Genomic DNA, 19,288 nt, shown 5'->3' with positions numbered 1-19,288 from the left:
AGGAGTATTAAGTGGGACAGAGCGAAGTCAGATGGGGCTGAAGATAAGCTGAAGTTTCCATCAGCGAAAGATCATCAGTCTATCAGTGCGTTCATTTATTACATCAGTATCTCCAGAGCACTAGGTGCCAGTTAGTGTCCAGCCTCAGTGCCTTCGCACTTGCTATCCGTCTGTCTGGAACATCAATCCCTAAATCTTCTCAGGTCTCTGCTCAACATCAGTCCCTGAGAGACGCCTCCCCGATCTTCCTTATGGTAAACAGTCCCCACGTGGTCACTTCCTACTGCGTTACAGTTTTGTTTTCCTTACAGCACTCATGACACTATGAGATTATCGTCTTCATTTGCTCATGAGTTAACTAGCTGTCAGGCCCCACGAGAACGTAAGCTCCACGCGAGCAGTGACTGGCCTCTTTCCGTTTCATCCACAGCGGTCCAGCACCCCAAGGCACCCAGCGAGGCTGCAGGACCGACCCTTCCGCGCTTCGGGACCGTAAGTTCCCAACTGAGCACGCGCGCAGGGGCCCGGGCTCTACGGGCCTCGGGTTCGCGCAGACTCCGCCCCCCGCTCTGCCCCGCCCCCTCCGGGCCAGGTTAGGGGTCAGACCCGGCAACCTGCAGCCGGTGCTTCTGGCAGAACGCTGTTCCCCACGAGGGACGGAGGCGCCCCCGTTTGCCGGCCGGCCCCGGGATGGCCCCCAAACCCTCGGACTCGGTGGAGGGGCTCCGCGCCGCCGGCAACCAGAGCTTCCGCAACGGCCAGTTCGCCGAGGCCGCCGCGCTCTACAGCCGCGCGCTGCGGGCGCTGCAGGCGCAAGGTACGGCCCTGGCCCCGTCTACCCCCGGCCCCGCTCCAGGTCCCCCACCCCGGCTGCCCAGACCTCGCCCGCTCCTGCCTCCCGGGGCCTCCTAGCCCCGGCCCACTGGCCCCCGGGCCCTCCCACGCCCATCCTGCCCCTGCCCTGCTTTGGCATCCTACTAGAAACTTCCTTGGCCCTTTCTTTCCGTCTTTAAAAGAAATTGTAACATGGTTTTCTTTCTTTCTGTTTTCACTTCATGTCATATCAGAAACGTATTTCCATATTAATAGATGCTTTATAACTTTTTTTTTGGTATAACTTTTTTATTGGTGGTAAAAAACACAACATTGACTTTACCGTCTCAACTATTTTTAGGTGTAGAGTGTATTCACTTGTGCTACAGTGCGATCTCTAGAACTTTATCATCTTGCAGCACTGAAACTCTACACTCACTAAACACTAACATGCCCCCCCACACACGTTGGTTTCCACCTTTCTACTTTCTGTGTCGATGATTTTGACTACAGTCTGCCATCCGTATCCGCGGGTTCGGCGTCGCTGGATTCAACCCAACTCGGAGTCAGCCACCCTCAAATGGAAAGGCCTACGATGGTTGCATCTGTACTGGAGATGTACACACTTTTTTTCTTGTCGTTATTCCCTAAGCAATACAGTGTAACAACTATTTACATAGCATTTACATTTGTTTGGTCTTATAAGTAATCTAGAGATGATGTAGAGCATACGGCGGAATGCGCAGTGGGTTATATGCAAATGCTATGCCATTTTATGTAAGAGACTTGAGCATCTGTGGATTTTGGTATCCACAAAAGTCCTGGAACCCATAACACCCAGATACTGAGGGACAGCTGTGCGTTACATACTTCAAATGAGTGAAAAGATACAGTATTTGCCTTCTGTGACTGGCTTATTTTGCTTAGCATAATGTCCTCGAGGACTTTAGAATCCATGTTGTAGCATGTGACAGGATTTCCTTTTCTGAGGTGGCGTAATAGTCTATTGTAAGGATATACTGCGTTTTCTTTATCCATTCATCTGTTGACGGATGTTTGGATTGCTTCCAACTCCTGGCTATTGTGAATAAGCCTGTGATGAACATGGGTGTGCCAATATCTCCAGGATCCTGCTTGTTTTTGGAAATATACCCAGAATGGGATTACTGGATCAGATAGTAATACTATTTTTAACTTTGGGGGAACCTCCATACTGTCTTCCATAAGGGCTGCACCATTTTACATTCCCACCAACAGTGAACAATGTATCCAACTTCTCAGCATCCTCACCAACACTTGTTATTTTCTGTTCTTTTATGGTGGCCATCCCGATACCTGAGAGCTGCCTGCTTTTTAACTGTCCTGGTGGCCCCCATCCTAAGTTATTCAGGCTTCATTCTGATCCCTGAGGATATAATTCAACCCTCCTTCTCCTCAACCATTCAATCTTCAGTTAATATTTGTTGAGCACCTATATGTACTGAGTATATAACAAGACAGAGAAGGTCCTTTTTCTCAAGGATTGTACATTCTTGTTCTTTGTTGGGGATGGGGCGTGGATCTTAAGCTAGTAGATCAGTAAACAAGTCTGATAGCGATTAGGGTTGTGAAGAAGACAGATTTGGTGATGTGACAGAGTTGACTGGGGAGCTCCTTTAGAGTGGGATGTCAAGAACAACTTCTTTGAAGAAGTGACATTTGAGGTGATGTCTGAATGATGAGAAGAAGCCAAGGGCGCAAAGTTTTGGGTGCTGAGCCTTCCAGGTGGCGGAAACTGTAGTTACAAAGGCCCCCAGCAGAAGCAGCATGGTGTGTTCTAGGAGCCAAGGCATCATGAGCCAGGGAGAAGTAAGCCTCGAGGCCAGTCAGATGGCAGAACCTTACCGTATGGGCGTTTCACAGAGGAGGCTGTGGGAAGGCGTGTGGATTGTATTCCCTGATGGGAAGCTGCTCGAGAGTTTTAAAGAGAGGAGTGGCGTATTCTTGTCAGTTCTCCCAGCCTCTGGCTGCTTTCAACCAACCACCACCCTCTACCTGAAACCTCTCCTCCGGAGGGTCTTACCCAGCAGCCCGCATTGGCCCCCTTTTCTGTAGTTCCTGTTTCCCTTTGCCTGCCTTCGCTTTCTCAGCTAGCATTTGGCAAGTGCTTTACTGTATGCTAGACATTATTATCCACTTTCATCTTCATACTAACCTATGGATAAGACACTTAGAGATGAGGAGTCCAGAAGAGTAAATTGCCTACCCTGGGGTGACACAAGGAAGACACGTCAGAGGCAGGGTTTGAATATGGGCCTGTCTGATTCCCACGGCCAAGTTTTTAATCATTTTGCTAGACTTCTCCCCAGATCTTCTCTAAATTCCAGTCTTTTTTGTTTGACTGTTTGCAGTTTCAAGCCACTCTTTTGCCCCCATCTGTTTTGCTAGAACACTCCCCTTTAGGTTCATCTCCTCGTCTCAGCCCCACTTGATGAAGTTGCTGAGGAGTCTTGATATTTTTGCCTTTTTCTTTCCTCCTACCCCAGCTGGCCTGGAAAAGCTTGTGCGTTTGTGTGGATTTATTTTGGGTCCCTGGAAGAGCTAGCCTGGTGTCTAGGTTTAGTGGGGGACCAGTTTGGTTCTGATCCTGCTACTGATTTTCTGGGTAGTTTATGAGCAAGTCCCTTGATTTCTCCGATCAGTTTTCGTGATCTTGCAAGGAGAGCAGGGAGCAGCCTGACACGGTGAACCCTGCCCGCGCGTCTGTGAAGTGATATCTTCGTGTGATAGGTGAGCCCCTGCCATCAGAGGGATTAGGTGACTTGATCCCAGGCTGCACTGTAGGTTCTGATGCCCTTTCCACCACACCAGGGCTGTTTCTGGGCAACCGTGCTCTGGGGACTTGAGATAGATTACAAGTTTTGAGTCCTTAAGGGCAGGGGTGTATCTTACTTATCTCTGTATTTTGCTGTCTCACTCAGGGCCTGGCAAAGTAAGAAAAAAAGGTCATTATTTTCTTATGCTTGTTATTATTGGTATTGAATGAAAGATATCATGCATCAGTATGGTAATATGATACTAAGTGAAAAAAGGCAAGTTGCAGAAGGAGAGGCAATATGATACCACATTAAAGCTTATCTTTTAAAGGAAAAGCTTTAAAGGATATAAAACGATATATTATCTTGTATGATTCCATATAACATAAATGTAGACAAACGTGCATGAGAATGTTACATACCAGCTTCAGGATTGTGCTGACTTCGAGGGTTTATGGAGGGAGCCAAGGGAGAAGGATGGGGAGGGGTGGAGCTTTAGCCATGTTAAAAATAGAAAAGGTCGAAAACAAATAGAATGTATGCCAAGTCTAGTGATGGATTCCGAGTATCTTTTATTCTCTTTTCTATGCGTTTCAAAATTTTCAGAAGAGAGCTTGTTTTCCATTCTTTTGTGTGTGTGTGAGGAAGATTGGCCCTGAGCTAACATCTGTGCCAATCTTCCTCTCTTTTATGTGGGATGCCACCACAGCGTGGTTTGATGAATGGTGCTAGGTCCGCGCCTGGGATCTGAACCTCCGGATCCCGGGCCACCAAAGTGGAGCACATGAACTTAACCACTATGCCACAGGGTGGCCCTTGTTTTCCATTCTTTAAGAAATTCATTTGGAATTCTATTCCTAGGAATAGAATTACTGGATAAATACTTATTAGTTTCCAGTTGTTTGTTTACTTGTTTTAATTATGGCCCATCTAGTAGGTATGAAGTGGTTGAAAAATTATTTTTAAAAATGAAAATCACCGTGGCCACAATAAAGGTCTTGAGCTTCTGAGATTCCTGAGGGTAAGGACTTCCTTTAGGGAAATGTCTGATGATTCTCCTCCCCACTGGGTAGCTTGAGTCCTTTCCCTGAGTAAGTTCTCCCCAGTCCTGTGAGACCCAGAAGACCAGGCAGAATTAGTCTTTTATGTCCCCACAACACTTGTTCAGGCCATTTATCATGTTGTTCTTTCTCCTTTTTAAAATTTGGTTTGCATGCTTTTTGTAATAAAATTAACACACACACACACACCCAAGTGGTTACAGCATAGAATTCTTTGCTACAGAAGCCATCTATTTCATGTTATCTTTTGCCTGGTACCAAGTTCAGTGCTGGAGTGAGTGAATGAGAAGACGCTTAGTTCCCTGTGACTGGCAGGAAGCTCGGTGTTTTCGCTCCCATGTAAGAGTGACAGACTTGCCAGCCCATTGGACCAACAAGCCTGATCAGGTTACAGTCACCTCTGTTTCCTTTTACCAAAGCCTGGAGAGCTCAGGGTGTGAAATGCGCCCGGTGTCCCCAGGCATCTGTTTCCCAATCTGTTAATCTAGTGCTTCTGCTTCCACCTGGGCAGCTTCTTCGAACCCTGAAGAAGAAAGCATTCTCTACTCCAACCGAGCAGCGTGCCACTTGAAGGATGGAAACTGCACAGACTGCATCAAAGACTGCACTTCGTAAGTGGTCCGGGGGATCTCGGGGTACCTGATGGTCTTGGAAGAGGAGGCTGGGTTTTTCTGGCCTATTTCTTCTTTGGTCTGATCCCACCAGTTACATCTGTGACACACTGGGAGGTGTAGCTAAGTATCACCAGGTCACTGACAATAGGAGGCTCTACTTGGTCCTTGTGGCCCCTGACTTGTATCTTTGGAGTCTTGGCTGTGCTGCTGAAAAAAGAGTAGGGTGGCCACTTAGAAGCAGGCCTTAAAGTCTGTGTGAGATTTGGGACCTGGGGATGAGGTTGACTTGCAGACTGGTGACTAGCTTGCCCAGGTTTTTTTCTAAGGTGGATGTGTGTGTGAGAGAGAGGAAGGGAGGGAGGGAAAGAAAGAGGGGTAGAGGTTAGTAGATAGCCTTGAAAGAAGCAAGGAGAAAGGAGAAAATGATATCCATCAATGAGCAGGTAGGGAGGACATTAAACAGTTTTTCATACTCAGTTCTTCTTCGACCCAGTCTGATTGCCTTCTTTCAACATCACTAAACTAGCACTCATGCCTCACCGTGTTCTCGTATCCTGGGACAGTGCCTTAGATTCATGCCCTGGTGATAGCTGGCAGAGGAGCAGAGGTGAGCGTGCTCACGGAGCCTGTGCTAAGTTGACTCGTACCAGGCGCTGTGCTAGGTTTCCTTCTTGGAGTGCCCGTGACCACTCTGGGGGGTAAGTTTACCGTCCTTCCCAGGCTGGAACTGGGTTGTGGAGGATTGAGGTGTAAAGTGATTTGCCTGGGGTCACATGGTTAGTGGCAGAAGTGGGATTCAGACACCACTCCATCTGACCCCAAAGCCTGTTTGTTATTCCCACCAGGCCACAACTCTGTAGAGTTACACAGAAGCATGAAAGCTACAGGCACTTGTTCTTGATTTGGGACATTGCAGCTATGAAAATTGATGCATATGCACACAGATTTCACAGCATTAGTCATTCTCTGCCCTCTTTCTCTTCTCCACTTCAGTCTAAGTTGAAAAGTCCCTCTTCTGTGGTTTGACATTTTTAGCAGTATCTCTCCGCCAGAACTGACCTCCTATATATTGAATGCTGCTGATGACCCTGCTGGGAAGCGCTGCAGGGGTAGCCCTGGTGGCTCAGCCACCAAATGACATTTCTGCCTCCTGCTGTAGAGCACTGGACTTGGTTCCCTTTGTCGTGAAGCCCCTGCTGCGGCGGGCATCGGCCTACGAGGCTCTGGAGAAGTACCCGCTGGCCTATGTCGACTACATGACTGTGCTGCAGATTGATGGCAGTGTGACAGCGGCCTTGGAAGGCATCAACAGGTGAGCCCAGTCTTACTGTGGACGTCTCTCGGAAACTCCCTGTCCTCCTTAATTGGCTTGTGACTCTTGCTGTGGCCGTCCTCTCGCAGGGGATCCCTCTAGGCTAGGCTTACAAACTCCTAATGAGCATGTGGGGACGTGTGGAAGGAGAATCTGCTGTTGTATTTAGCAGGTGTTTAAGGCATCAGCATTACTGAGGTTTGGGGTTTTTTGAGCCTAGATGCTCAAATTCATTCCCACAGTAATAATTTATTGAGCTACGTTTAAGGTATTACGCAAGGGTCACTGGGGAATACCAAAAAAAAAAAAGAGAGATACAGACCCCACTGACTTCAGAGAGCTGACTAGAGCGGGGGAAGTAAGACACAAGCACAAGCAGCTGTGACATGAGGCTGTAGCGACATTATTTGTGGATATGCTTCAGTATGTTGTACTGCGACCCCTTCACAAGGCCCCTCAGATGAAATTTCTTTCTGGTCTTCTGAGCAGTTGTTTGTTTTTATCTCATGGGTGGCCTCATTTTGTAACCGATCACATTTCCCCTCTTTGCATGGTCTGCCAGAAAGCCAGACACCACACTAATAGCAAACCCTTAACAGGAGTTGATGGTATATATTTAGTGCATCATTTCTGGCTTGACTTGTTTTCTCTCAGCCTCCTTTTAGTTTCTATCATTCAACAAAATCTGCCACTTATGTGCCAGACTTTGCACTAGGGCCTGGGCTGATGACTGAGTCATACCTCTTCCTGCCCTCACAGAAGCATGGTCTCCATGGTCTCATGGAGAACACCCGTCAGTAAAAGGCAAGCACACTACGATGTGATGAGTGCCGTGGTAGGAGGCAGCACAGGGGGCTGTAGGGGCAGAAAGGAGGCACCCAACCAGCTGGCGGGAGGCCAGAGAGGGCTTAACAGAGGAGGTGAGACAGAGATGAGTAGAGATCTGGGACTGGGAGCCAGCAAGGAGAAGGGGCAGTGTGTGTGAGGGGTGAGCAAGTGTGACGTATCAGGGGAATGGTGAGAAGTCCGTTTCACATGGTGCTGCAGGCAAGGAGCTCAGCTCAGGATGGGTGGTGATGCCAGGTCACACAGGGCCTGGCGTTTGGGGGCTTACACTTGATCCGAGCACAGTGATGCATCATGAAAGGGTCTTTAGCAGGGAGCAGCATGAGCAGATTTGAGAGAAAAGCTCACGGGCTGTCAGGTTGAAGGGTGACATGAAGGAGAACAGACTAGGAAGGGGGCGTGCAGTAATACAGAAGAGAAGGTGAAGATAGTGGACAGAGACTAGTGGAACCAATTCGGGACATTTAGGTAGTATTTCAACAAGCTTTGGTGATTGGGGGGTCATGAGAAGGGGAGACTAGAAGAGACATCAGTGGTTGACACGTTGAGTTGGAGGTGACCGTGGGAGATGAGACTAGAGATGTAAGGAAGGCAGTTGGGTATGGAGCAAAGGAGAAAAACCCAGGCCAGACATGCAGATTTGACAGTTATCAGCATAGAGGTGGATTGAGGTTGTGGGAGAAAACAAGACCACCCCAGCAAGTGTGTAGGGGAGGAGAATGGCACTTTGAGAAATTCCAGCATTTGAGGGCCTTACAGAAGAGCAGCAGCTAGAGTGGTGGGAGGAAACTCGGAGCATTTAGTGTATGAGGGAAGGAGTGTTTCCAGAAGGATGAAGACGTCATTCGTGTCAGCTGTTCCAATGCGCTTGCGTAGACCAAGGGTTTAGGAATGAAGTCATCGGTGATTGTCATGGAAGCAGTTCAGTGGAGTGAGAAGCCAGATGGCAGTGGGTTCAAGGAGTCTGGCTGTGAAGAGGCAGAGGAGTGTAGCTGTGATGGCAAAGGGGGGTCCAGGAGGGTTTTATTAAGTGAGGAAAGCGTTAAATGCTGATAGTTGGGGTCAGTATAGAAAAAGGTGACAATATAGGAGACGGAGATGCTGGCTGAGTGTGGTCCCTGGGAGAGCTAGGCAGACATGGGATCCAGAGCTTAGGTGGCCGAATTGGCCTTCTGTTGTGACAGGGAAACAGGAAGGGTTCGGTGCCCATGCAGGTAGGTTTGTATTTGGGGTACGAGGAAGTCTGGCCTGGAAAAGGAGGAGGGTTAGGGAACAGGGTTGAGGAGGGTAGGAGGTTTGAAATAGCTGGGCTGGTCCGAAAACCAGCTCTGGGGGCTTAGTCAGACCATGAATTTGTAGTGATATCAGTCTGTGTGGTTTTCATTCTAGTCGCATCAGTGCGTGGTTGTAGGAGCAGAAAAAGTGTGCAGTTGGCTGTATTCACTCATTCGACACTTACTTCCCAGCCCTCGTGGGTGCCAAGTGGTGTAGTAGGGTGCAAGAGATCAGTTAACAAACGGACACGGTCACTGAGGGGCATTGTAAGCAAGTGAGCTGGGCCTAGAAGCTGGGAGTGGGGAATGGGAAGGAAGAGATTGTTCTGGGTGGAGGAGAAAGCACGTGCAAAGGCTGGACCATCAGGATCAAGAGGGAATGTGGCACACGACAAAAATGGAGAGGGGGGAGGGGGCCAGAGCTCAGGCCCTGGTAGCCAAGGGAAATGGGAACCCCTGAAGGAGTTTAAAAAATTTGAGAATGACATAGATTTTCATGTTTTAAAAATCTCTGAGCATTATTCAAATGTCAGGTGCTTGCATGGCCTTCTAATAGCTTAAGAAAATATAAAACACGTGATTCTTTCTTGGGGCGTGTGTGGTCCTTTGGGGCTACAGTTTAGGTACACTTAACAAGGAACAGATCACCACTCTCAAGTTAACATAGTGTGACCAAGCAAGGGCCAGGGAGGGAGTGTCATGGTGGCCGCTCCGAGAAGACGTTGATGGGGGCAGGCTCCTCTTCCTTTCCTGCTGCATGTCAGAAAGATAGAAAGGATGGTTGAGAGCTGGGGAAGAGGATAACTCTGGCTCTCATACAGCTCCTTTGGGTTTATGAGAGGACAAGCATGTTCTTGACCCTGCTGGAAACCTCCGTGTGATCCTGCCTTCCTTTCCAGGATGACCAGAGCGCTCAGGGACTCACTGGGGCCTGAGTGGCGCCTGAAGGTGCCCTCTGTCCCTTTGGTGCCTGTTTCGGCTCAGAAGAGGTGGGATTATTTGCCTTCAGAAAACCACAAAGAGACAGCTAAAATCAAATCCAGAGAAACCACAACTGCAAAGAACAGAGGTAAGCTGTGACTTCCTGCCCAGAGAGTCGCAGGCTCCCTGTAGCCACTTTCTTTAGCGTAAGCCTGTAAAAATTGGCCTCGTGTCAGCTGAGTTATAAAAATCTTTTAAACAAAGTAAAAAACAAAGCAAAAAAGTCTTAGCCTCTTAGAGACTGATTCCTTACCTCTACAAAAAGGGCGCTGAGAAAACCTACCTACCCACAGCTGTAAGGATTAAGTGATAGGAGGCATGGTGAGCTCCCAGCCTGGCACACAGGTATATGTTGCTAGTTCCCTTCTCTTTCCTCTGACAGCATTTGGGGTGTAACATTTAGGGCGTTTTTGGTTGCAAGAACAGGAAATTCAATGTGGTAAAAATAATAAAGAGAATTTATTAGCTCATATAACTGAAAAGGTCAGAGTTCAGGTTCAGGCAAGGTTTGCTCCAGCAGCTCACTACATTATCAGACTCTGGCTCCATTTCTCTGTAATGGAGTGCTCTCTTTCAGCTCTCTTCTCTGGTGTGTGTCAGCTTTATCTTCTGGCAGTCTTCACTCCCAGGAGTAACACAGCTATAGCACTTCCTGACCTCACATCCACATACCAGGCCCCTGACCCAGAGGAAGGGAAAAAGCTTTTTTCTCTGATAGCTCCCTAAGAAAGAGGGGGTTTCTTCCCCCCAAATCCCTAGCTCACATATTTTCTCGATTTATTCTGGCCTCTTTGGTCACATGCCATTCCCTGAACTAGCCACTGTGACCAGTTGCCGAGATTCTGTGATTAGCTCAGCCCTAAGCCATCTGCCCCACCTCCACAGCTAGAGGGTGATGCCTCCCCAGGAACACACGCACTGTGTGCGTCCCTGGAGGAGGATGAATGGAGGAGGGAGGTCACAGCCAGGCAGCCCCAAACAGGAGACTGTCCGCCTCAACTGTGTGAAACCAAGAGGCCATTCTTCAGGCAGGGGCTCACTCGGAGCTCTTACGGTGCTGCAGGGGCATTGTCCCAGCCCAGCAAGCTGGGTATATGGCGGATAGGGAGTACAGAGGGGTCAGGGCTAGAGCCTTGCTGTGGGGGTTAGAGGAGGGCAGGAGTTACTCCCCGTCCTGGGAGGAAACCTTCTAGCCAGGGGTAGCATTCACTCTGGCGTGTGGGAGCCTGGTAAGTGTCCCCCGCTCTACTGGAATGAAAACGTGGGGTGCTGATGAACTAGACGGCTTCCATGCACCTACCATGTATTTCATTCCTTCAGCGCCGCTGAGCCATACGTGTTCCAGGCTCTGTCCTAAGCACTGTGACAGGATGGGCATTCTTGGCCCTTGGGAAGCTCTCGGTCTAAGGAGAGACTGAGATGCATACACAGAGCATTTTGAAACACAAGAGCAAGAAGGAGTGTTTGAGAGTCCTTAGTGCTTGGGGAGTTCAAATAGGACCTGATGTAAGTGTGCGTGGGGAAGCCGGGGAAAGGCTCCTGGAGGAGGTGGCAGCGGAGGCGACAGGTTGAGGTGGACTGCACCTTGAAGGGTGAGTCTTCAGGTGGGAAGGGAATTCTGCCAGACGGTGGAGAGGGTCAGAGGAGGAAGTCCATGGGTGCTGGTGGTGAAGAGCAGGAGTAAGCGTGGCTGCAGCCTGTGGTGTGTTGCAGAGGCAAGATGAAACTGAAGATGTGTGTGCATGGCAGCCTGCTGGCTCTGCTTCTTGAGAAACTCATGCACATGAGCACAAGGAGACGTGTACGAGAATGTTCATAGCAGAGTGTTTGTAATAGCAAAACGCAACACTGGAAATAACCCAGATCTCCATACATAGGAGAGTGGATAAACCAGTTGTTCTTAGCAGTGAGAATGAATGAACTAGAACCACAGGCACATGCACCAAGACAGATGCATCTCAGGAATGTAATTGTGAGGGGAAACAAGAAAACCCAACTCATAGAAGGACACCTAGGATCATTTATTCCTTTCTGTGAAGTTCACAAAGTAAACGCATGGTTTATAGAAACTATCATGTATAGTTAAACAACCAGAAACGGGGGAAGGAAGCACAGAATTGGGGATTATGGTTCCCTCCACGGTGGACTGCTCTGGGGAGGGGCCCACAGGACTTAAAGGTCTCAGTAAATGCTCTGTTTCTTAAGGTGAGGGATGAGTTCAAGGGCGTTAGAATAAAACTAACACCCTTTTATTCCCAAAACCTTACCCTTGTCATGAATATTCAGTATTTTATAGGTTTTTCTTTTAAATTAACAAAGCAGGTGATATGGGAGCTGGGGCTGGAATGGTTCATTAGGGCCATGCAGTGAAAAGCCTGAAGCCGGGCTGAGCAGCGTGCACTTCCCCTTGTTCTCTCTCCTTGAAGGCTGGGGCCGAGCTGTGGGTGTAAGCTGAGGGAGGCTCAGCCCAGAAGAGAGATGAGGAAGAGCAGACTCGTTTGCCCTTTTCTGAAAGCCTGGGAGCTACACCCTTTCTTTACCAGACTTTTGTTTGAATACTTAATCTGGGCCGGCCCGGTGGCGCAGCAGTTAAGTTCGCACGTTCTGCTTCTCCGAGGCCCAGGGTTTGCCAGTTCGGATCCTGGGTGCAGACATGGCACCGCTTGGCACGCCATGCTGTGGTAGGCGTCCCACATATAAAGTGGAGGAAGATGGGCACGGATGTTAGCTCAGGGCCAGTCTTCCTCAGCAAAAAGAGGAGGATTGGCAGTAGTTAGCTCAGGGCTAATCTTCCTCAAAAAAAAAAAAAACTTATTCTACTGCTTTGAGTTTATAGGGTGTTCTGCACTTTGTTGGGTATTCTCAGATTTCATCCTGACAATAGCCGCGTGTGGCATAGGTGGTACCCCCATTGTACTGGTAAGGAAGTTGAGGTCCAAGGGTTAGGTAGGTCACACAAGATTCCAGCTGCTAAGTGGCAGTGTCAAGGCGGGAAGCGGGTTGCTTTCTATCTTGTATATGTTATATGTGCACATGTAAGCATGTTTCTATCAGGAGCCCCCAATCTCTTCCGAATGGAAAACTTTGAATTTCCCAGAAGCCGTTCATGAGCGGAACCACTCATCAGGGCGGGCGCTTCACAGCGGTGCGGGGAATCTCTGGGAAGAGGGTTGAGACGGCATAGAAGAGATGACGCCAAAGAGATCTTGTTGATCTCGTTTGGGCACCTGCTCCATGGTTTTTTCCTCTTCTGAATTTGTATCTAGTGCCTTCTGCTGGGGATGTGGAGAGAGCCAGAGTTCTGAAGGAAGAAGGCAATGAGCTTGTAAAGAAGGGAAACCATAAGAAAGCTATTGAGAAGTACAGTGAAAGCCTCTCGTTTAGTAACCTGGAATCCGCCACGTACAGCAACAGGTACCTCCGCTCAGCTGCTGGCCTGGGGGATTTCAGGACGGCGGACATTATGCCGCACGCTTCTCTTGGCCTGTGGTGGGCCCTTCATCCCAAGCAACTGGTCAGAATGTCACAGCTTAAAACATGCATTCACGCTACCTCACGCTGTGAGGCGTGTGTTGCCAGTGTCACCTGCTCTCTTAAAGGGGTAGAAACTGAGGGATGCCAGAGGGGAGCGTAGGCTTTGTCAGCCCCCTCCCTGGAATTTTCATTAACCACCCAGATTAGCTTATGATGTCAGTAAAAGCAGTGTGCTGCTAGGCAGACACAACCTCCACACGAGTCTCACAGCCTCTCCGCCTTCCCCTGCTCTCCCCCCACGGCCTCTCCAAGACCCTCTAGTTAGAAATTTGGGCACTGAGAGCACTAGGGCAGAACCCAGGGTGTAGGGTGACTGTTGCCTGGCATGGGAGCAACAGGAGAGGGTCCAGTCTAGCCTGAGGGGTTCGACTTGTGGGGCCGTAGAGGGTCTGTGCCCACGAGCTGCTGTCAGTGGGCAGTGATTCTGCTGACGGCGAGCCTGGGGTTGAGGCTCCTTGTCCCCTTGTTGTGTAGGAGTCACTGCTCTGTAACAGCACTTGAAGGTGTTGGTGGGAGATGGTCTTCTCGTTTTTAAGTCGAGAAAACCGAGGCTCAGAGCAGTAAGGGCTTTGCCTCAGCTCACCAGCCAGTGAATGGTGGACGCACAATTGGAACCCTGCTCCAATGAGATCTTTCTGTTAAGCTTGAAACACTCAGCAAGGGACCATATCCGATCCAGACATATCTTAGGAAACATTTATTATAAATCTGTTTCTTCTTCCCTACCAACACACACACATTGCTCTTTAGTTTAGAAATCTTAGTTCTATTATGGGCTCACTTCCTTATCCAAAACTCTTGGGATAAAATGTGATTCAGATTTTAGTAAGGTAATATACTGAGTCACGTCACACTCCCGCAGGGGCTAGGGCAGCATTTCTGCAGTGAAACATCAGGTGACGCCATGTTCACCTGGGGTGGTACCAAGGAAGACTAAGGAGCCTCACGTCAGCTCAGGACAGGTTTTGCTGCCAAATGAGTTGAAGAGAACTTTGAAAGTTTGGAATTTTGGACCTGTGGTTTTACCGGCTGATCGGACCAGGGGTGCCTCAGTCTACCAGGATGACTTGGAAGAAAGGGCTGCAGCCATTTGTCCCGTGTTTGTGCAGCAGTGTCTTCTAACTCCTCTGTCTCGGGCTCTCTGGCCTTGCTCACCTTATGCTGCTGGAGACCTCTATTAACCCATTTTCCTGGGTTACCACATTTGGGACAATGTTCTGTTCAAATACTGTTTTTCATGCAAATGTGTCTGTGCCGCACTGTTTTAATTACTGTTGCTTTGTAATATCTTGTAGGGCTGGTCTTTTCCTTCTTCTTAATCAGGGCATCCCTGCCTATTTTCCCAGGTTTGTTCTTCTAGCTAAACCTTAGGATCATTTTGACAAATTCCAAAAAGTATCTTGTTGGGCTTTTGGTTGTGGTTACATTGAATTTATAAAATTAACTTAGAGAGCTGATAAGTTGATACAAAACTGAATTTTCCTTCCATTGTGGCTGAAATGATAGCACATCCTGGATGCCGTTTTCATGCTCCACCTCGTGCAGAAGTATCAGTATGGATCAGTGCATCATCTTAGTTCAGCTCTCTCTGTGTCGTGGGTGCCTGATATCCACTCAGGTACCTGGCACCTGCAACTGCCCAGGCCCTGAAGGACTCCAGAAGCGTCTCATTAGTACTCACAGCAATTCCTCAGGCTAGGTCATGGTCCCACTTTACCTATGAGAACACAGTTCGTAAAGATGAATTAATGAGCACCAACTTAAACAGCTAATACGTGGTAGAGCTGGGATGTAAGCCAGGTCCTTGTGACTACAAAGCTTGGGTTCCTTTTCACTCACTCATGTTATCTCCCAGACTCCTTTGTAGTAAAAACCCTTCTGACTGGATACACAATCATTCTGTTTACCAAAAGCCAACGGTGTTTATTTTATGGGCCAAAATTGTACATTTTTAACATCTTAATCTTTAGAAGTCAAATGTAGTCATTTTGAAGTCACCATACAGTACATGATGCTTATACTATGGTCGCTCTACTTCCCAGAAACTTGGCTAATGCTTTAAATTGCCAGAGCCAACAGGAGAAAACTTTAGTTTCCTTAGAATTCTTCCGTGTTCAAAGTTTAAATCAAGGACTGCTATTGTAAACCTTAGTGGCTTACAAACAGCCATTTTATTTTGCTCAGGATTTGTGAGCCAGGAATTCGGGGAGGCAGTTCTGACCTGGGCTCATTCAGGGTCAACAAGATGGTAGCCGGGGCTGGAGACAGCTAAAGGCTTCTTCTGCATGTCTGGCAGCAGGGCTGGGTGGCTCAGATGGCTAAGGGATGGAGCTGCTGCAGCAGGCTGGCACCTTTTCTCTCTCGGCAGCCTTCCTCACAGCATGGTGGCCTCAGGGTAGTTGGCTTCTCACATGGCAGCTCAAGGTTCTAAGAGCAATTGTTCCAGAGACCATGGCAGAATCTACAAGGCGTCTGTGACCTAGCCTTGGAATTCGCATCCCGTCCCTTCCTCTGTACTCTGTTGGTCAGAGCAGGCACAGAGCTTGCCTAAGTTCCAGGGGAGAGAACTTGGGACCCTTCAGTGGGAAGAGTGCCAAAGAATTTGTTCCTGCCCTTAAATAAAAGGGGAAGCTTTTTCTAATTTCTGAATTCCATGCAATCTCAATGAAAATACTAGAATTTTTTTCCTTTTATTTCATGATAATGATTCCAAAGTTTGTCAGGAAGAAATGAGAATAACAGCATAAGAGAATTTAGTGTATGATAAAGTGAGGGGAAAAGAGGGATTATCCAATGAATGGTGTTGGGTTGGCCGGATAAGAATTAAGCAAACCTGAACCCCTACCTCACTCCTTTTTTAACATAAATTCTGAGGGGATCACAGTTTCAAATGTAAAAAGTGAAACCATTATGTTCTTGGAGAAAATGTGGATTATTTTTCAGTGGGAAGGTACTCATATGGGGCAGAGGGAGGACCCACAGAGGTCATTAAAGGAAAAATTGGATAAATTTGATTTCACAAGATTAAAAGGCCTTATGTAAGGATATTCGGCTTTACCCATATTTAGAGCAGCTACATTAAAACAGTGAGACACTGTTTTCTTCCATATTGGCAGAAGTTAAAGCTTGAGACCAAGGTTGGCACAGTTGCAGGAAAATAGGCTCTTTCAATAGTTGTTCTCAAGAGTGTGGCTTTTTGGAGAGCGTTTTTGGCAAGAACAATAAAAATGTAAAACGCACCTATCTTTGGACCCAGCAGTCCCTCCTAATAGGCATCTAAGAGTTATGCACAAAGATGTTCATGGCAGCATCATTCATTTACAAGCTGGAAACAGTGAAAAATAGCTACCGATAGGCAATCAATAAAATAAATATGGTACATCCAGCTAAGTGAATGCTCTGCACCCAGTGAAACAGTGAGGTGGGATGGATGGACCACCTAACGAGCTCCAAGGAGTCTGTTTTGTTTTTAGTGACCATCTTTGGAGAAAAGGACTAGAATGAGGAAGATACACGCACACGCTTTTCCCCATAGATGTAGGATGTTTTATTGTATGGATCTACATGACTGTTTCTCCAACACTTTATTATGAAAATTTTCAAAATATAAGTTGAAAGAATTGTACATTCAATACCCGTATACCTATTATCTAAATTCATAATTAACATTTTGTTATATTTGCCTTATCACTATTTAGCCATCTATCAATCCATCTTATTTTCGAGGCATTTCAGAGCAAGCTGCAGACATCTTTACATCTTACCCCTAACATGTCAGGTGCATATCATTAGCGTCCAATATTCTTATGTTTGTTTTTTCTCAAGGTAGATAATTTTCTAATCTGTCAGGCGGAACGTTTCAGGAAGCCTTTATTTTGCTTCAGAGTACGGGATGGGAGAGGGAAGTAGACAGAATGATAGAACTAAACGAGTTCAGGACCTGGAGTCATTCGAACCCAGGTTGCATCCCAGGTCTGCCCCTCAGCGGTGGTGGTACCTTGGGCAAGTGCCTTCACCCCTCTGAGCCCGTGTTTTTCACCTGTAAAAAGGGGCTGGGGCTGTTGGGGGGATTGAAGATATAAAGTAACCAGCACAGAGGAAGTGATCCGCCACCGGAGAGCACTGCCAGACCAGCCCCTGGCTTGCGGGTGGCCTGAGAAGTGACTGAAACCTCCGAAATGGTCTCTCCCCATCAGAGCGCTCTGCTATTTGGTCCTGAAGCAGTACAAGGAGGCAGTGAAGGATTGCACAGAAGCCCTCAGGCTGAACGCGAAGAACGTGAAGGCGTTTTACAGACGGGCTCAGGCCTACAAGGCCCTCAAGGTAAAAAGATCCTGAGCAAAAGGCACCGGGTGGGGCGCAGCCGTGTGTGCCTGTGGGGGCGCTTCCAGAGCACAGCCCGGGCGAGGCCCCGTCCACCGCGTCTCTTCTCATCCCGGGGCTCCATGGAGCTCAGGGCAGGCCTACGGGCTGCGCTTGAAAACCCTCTGCCATCTCACAGCTGTCCCCACCCCCACAATGTCGCCTCAGTCGGGCACCGTCCCACACCCTTCTCTCTCCCATTAGGACTATAAATCCAGCCTTGCAGACATCAGCAGCCTCCTGCAGATTGAGCCCAAGAACGGCCCTGCACAGAAGTTGCGGCAGGAAATTAATCAGAACTTAAACTAGAAACCCAAAAGGAAGCAGGAGACCTCTGCCTGACCTCCTCCCCCTGGGAGCCAGCATGCTCCAGAGTGAGCTCTGAAGCACCCTCCTCTGCCCCTCAGAGAGATGAGGCCTCCCGACGCTTAAGAGGCTTTGCTTGTTCAAATTAAGCTGAGTTTGTCAAAAAAACCGGACGCTGTTTCGCTGGAAAGGTCCCTGCTAGAGCTGAAGCCCCATTCCCCATTCTCCCAGCGTCGGACAGCTGGCAGATCACACAGGTCCTCATCAGCAAAGCCCTCGGCTCTGTCCCTGCCCCACGCATGCTCCAGACCACGTGCCGCCCTTGTCTTTCCCCAGACCTGCCTCACTGTGCTTCATCTGAGCAAACTGAGCTGGGGGGGAGAAACTAGAAAACCCTGGCCCACCTACCCCCGAAGCAGCCTGTTGAGCTGGTTCTCCAGGGCTGCTGCCTCCTGCGTGGAGCTGCCTAAGTTGTTTCAAGAGCCCGGAGGTGTGGCTGCTCCTCCTGAAGGTGGGACAGCGAGGAGAGCCCTCTTGAAGGCAGTGTCCTTCCCGTCTGGGCAGGGACTTGCCTTGCAGCCCCCTCCAGGTTTCTTGGTTGTTTGTAACAAAGTTAATTTGAATGGAAGGGACTCCAATTTTGTTGAACTGCGTGTTTAAGCTATTGCATTAAACGTCTTTCTTCTACATAAATGTCTGCTGTACTTTCATTTATGCTTTTTCAGCTTTGTGCTTGGAACTGTGCAATAATAAAAGCTCCTGCTTACTGAGCATTCATCCATTCATTGAACCAATTTCATGAAATGTCTGCATGGGCCGGGCTCTGTGTGTAGTGCTGGGGAGACAGTGAATAAACAGCCACAGTCCTGCTCTCAGAGGGCTAACAGTCTGTGGACAGCAGGCAGGCAGTCAGATAACCCCCAGGGACAAGTGCAGAATGCAGCCGGCTTCAGTGTTTTAAAGGAGTTGTCACATTCTGCTTTCCCTCCCTAACCAGGGAGATCTGACCCTGTGGAGGGAAAGGGGTCCCTGAGGAAGTAAGCGTGAGTTGAGTTCTCACGTGGGGGTAGCTGGGGAAGAGGGAAAAGAATCCAGCAGACAGAACAGGGTTTGGAAAGGCCCGCCTTGGGAGGCGAGGGTGAGCACGGGACCAGACAGTACCACTCCAGTTCACAAAACGTGTGGATGAGGCTGGAGGGAGCTTGCCAGAACTAACGGCTGCCTCCCCTTCCATTAGGCTGTGTCCTGGCCTAATTATCTTTCCCTTGATGAAGCAGAAGTTGGACAACTCCATAAACGGGGCAGACAGAGGGTTCCCGTTGTCCCTTCACTCCCCATCAAGTACAGTGCTGAGCAGCATTCAGCTGTCAGCACGCTGCTTCCGATCTCT

The 19,288-nt window shown here is 48.6% G+C and overlaps 1 protein-coding gene and 1 long non-coding RNA gene across 2 annotated transcripts; one reads left to right on the top strand and one right to left on the bottom strand.

Annotated features, from left to right (window-relative positions):
• Positions 1 to 287: 287 nt before the first annotated feature.
• Positions 288 to 18,668, top strand: TOMM34 (translocase of outer mitochondrial membrane 34). Its single transcript, XM_001500526.6, has 7 exons — positions 288 to 817; positions 5,181 to 5,280; positions 6,443 to 6,595; positions 9,615 to 9,784; positions 12,963 to 13,110; positions 17,427 to 17,553; positions 17,797 to 18,668. The coding sequence occupies exons 1-7, from the start codon at positions 691 to 693 to the stop codon at positions 17,899 to 17,901; spliced, it is 930 nt and encodes a 309-aa protein (XP_001500576.3). The 5' UTR covers positions 288 to 690; the 3' UTR covers positions 17,902 to 18,668.
• Positions 13,913 to 15,651, bottom strand: LOC138920055 (uncharacterized). The gene is made up of 2 exons (XR_011430691.1): positions 15,452 to 15,651; positions 13,913 to 14,947 (listed from the first exon to the last, which is right to left on the bottom strand). It is a non-coding gene; the product is annotated as an uncharacterized lncRNA (long non-coding RNA).
• Positions 18,669 to 19,288: the final 620 nt, after the last annotated feature.

Source organism: Equus caballus, chromosome 22, assembly GCF_041296265.1.
Source record: "Equus caballus isolate H_3958 breed thoroughbred chromosome 22, TB-T2T, whole genome shotgun sequence".
NCBI classification, from domain to species: Eukaryota; Metazoa; Chordata; class Mammalia; order Perissodactyla; family Equidae; genus Equus; species Equus caballus.
This window is presented reverse-complemented; position numbering and strand designations above follow the sequence as displayed.

What these genes read in the sequence shown, in the direction of transcription:
- TOMM34 (XM_001500526.6), top strand. Translation starts at nt 691, where the DNA reads ATGGCCCCCAAACCCTCGGACTCGGTGGAGGGGCTCCGCGCCGCCGGC. An exon ending in GCGGGCGCTGCAGGCGCAAG is followed by an intron (nt 818 to 5,180) that starts GTACGGCCCTGG and finishes CCACCTGGGCAG; the next exon opens with CTTCTTCGAACCCTGAAGAA. An exon ending in CACAACTGCAAAGAACAGAG is followed by an intron (nt 9,785 to 12,962) that starts GTAAGCTGTGAC and finishes ATTTGTATCTAG; the next exon opens with TGCCTTCTGCTGGGGATGTG.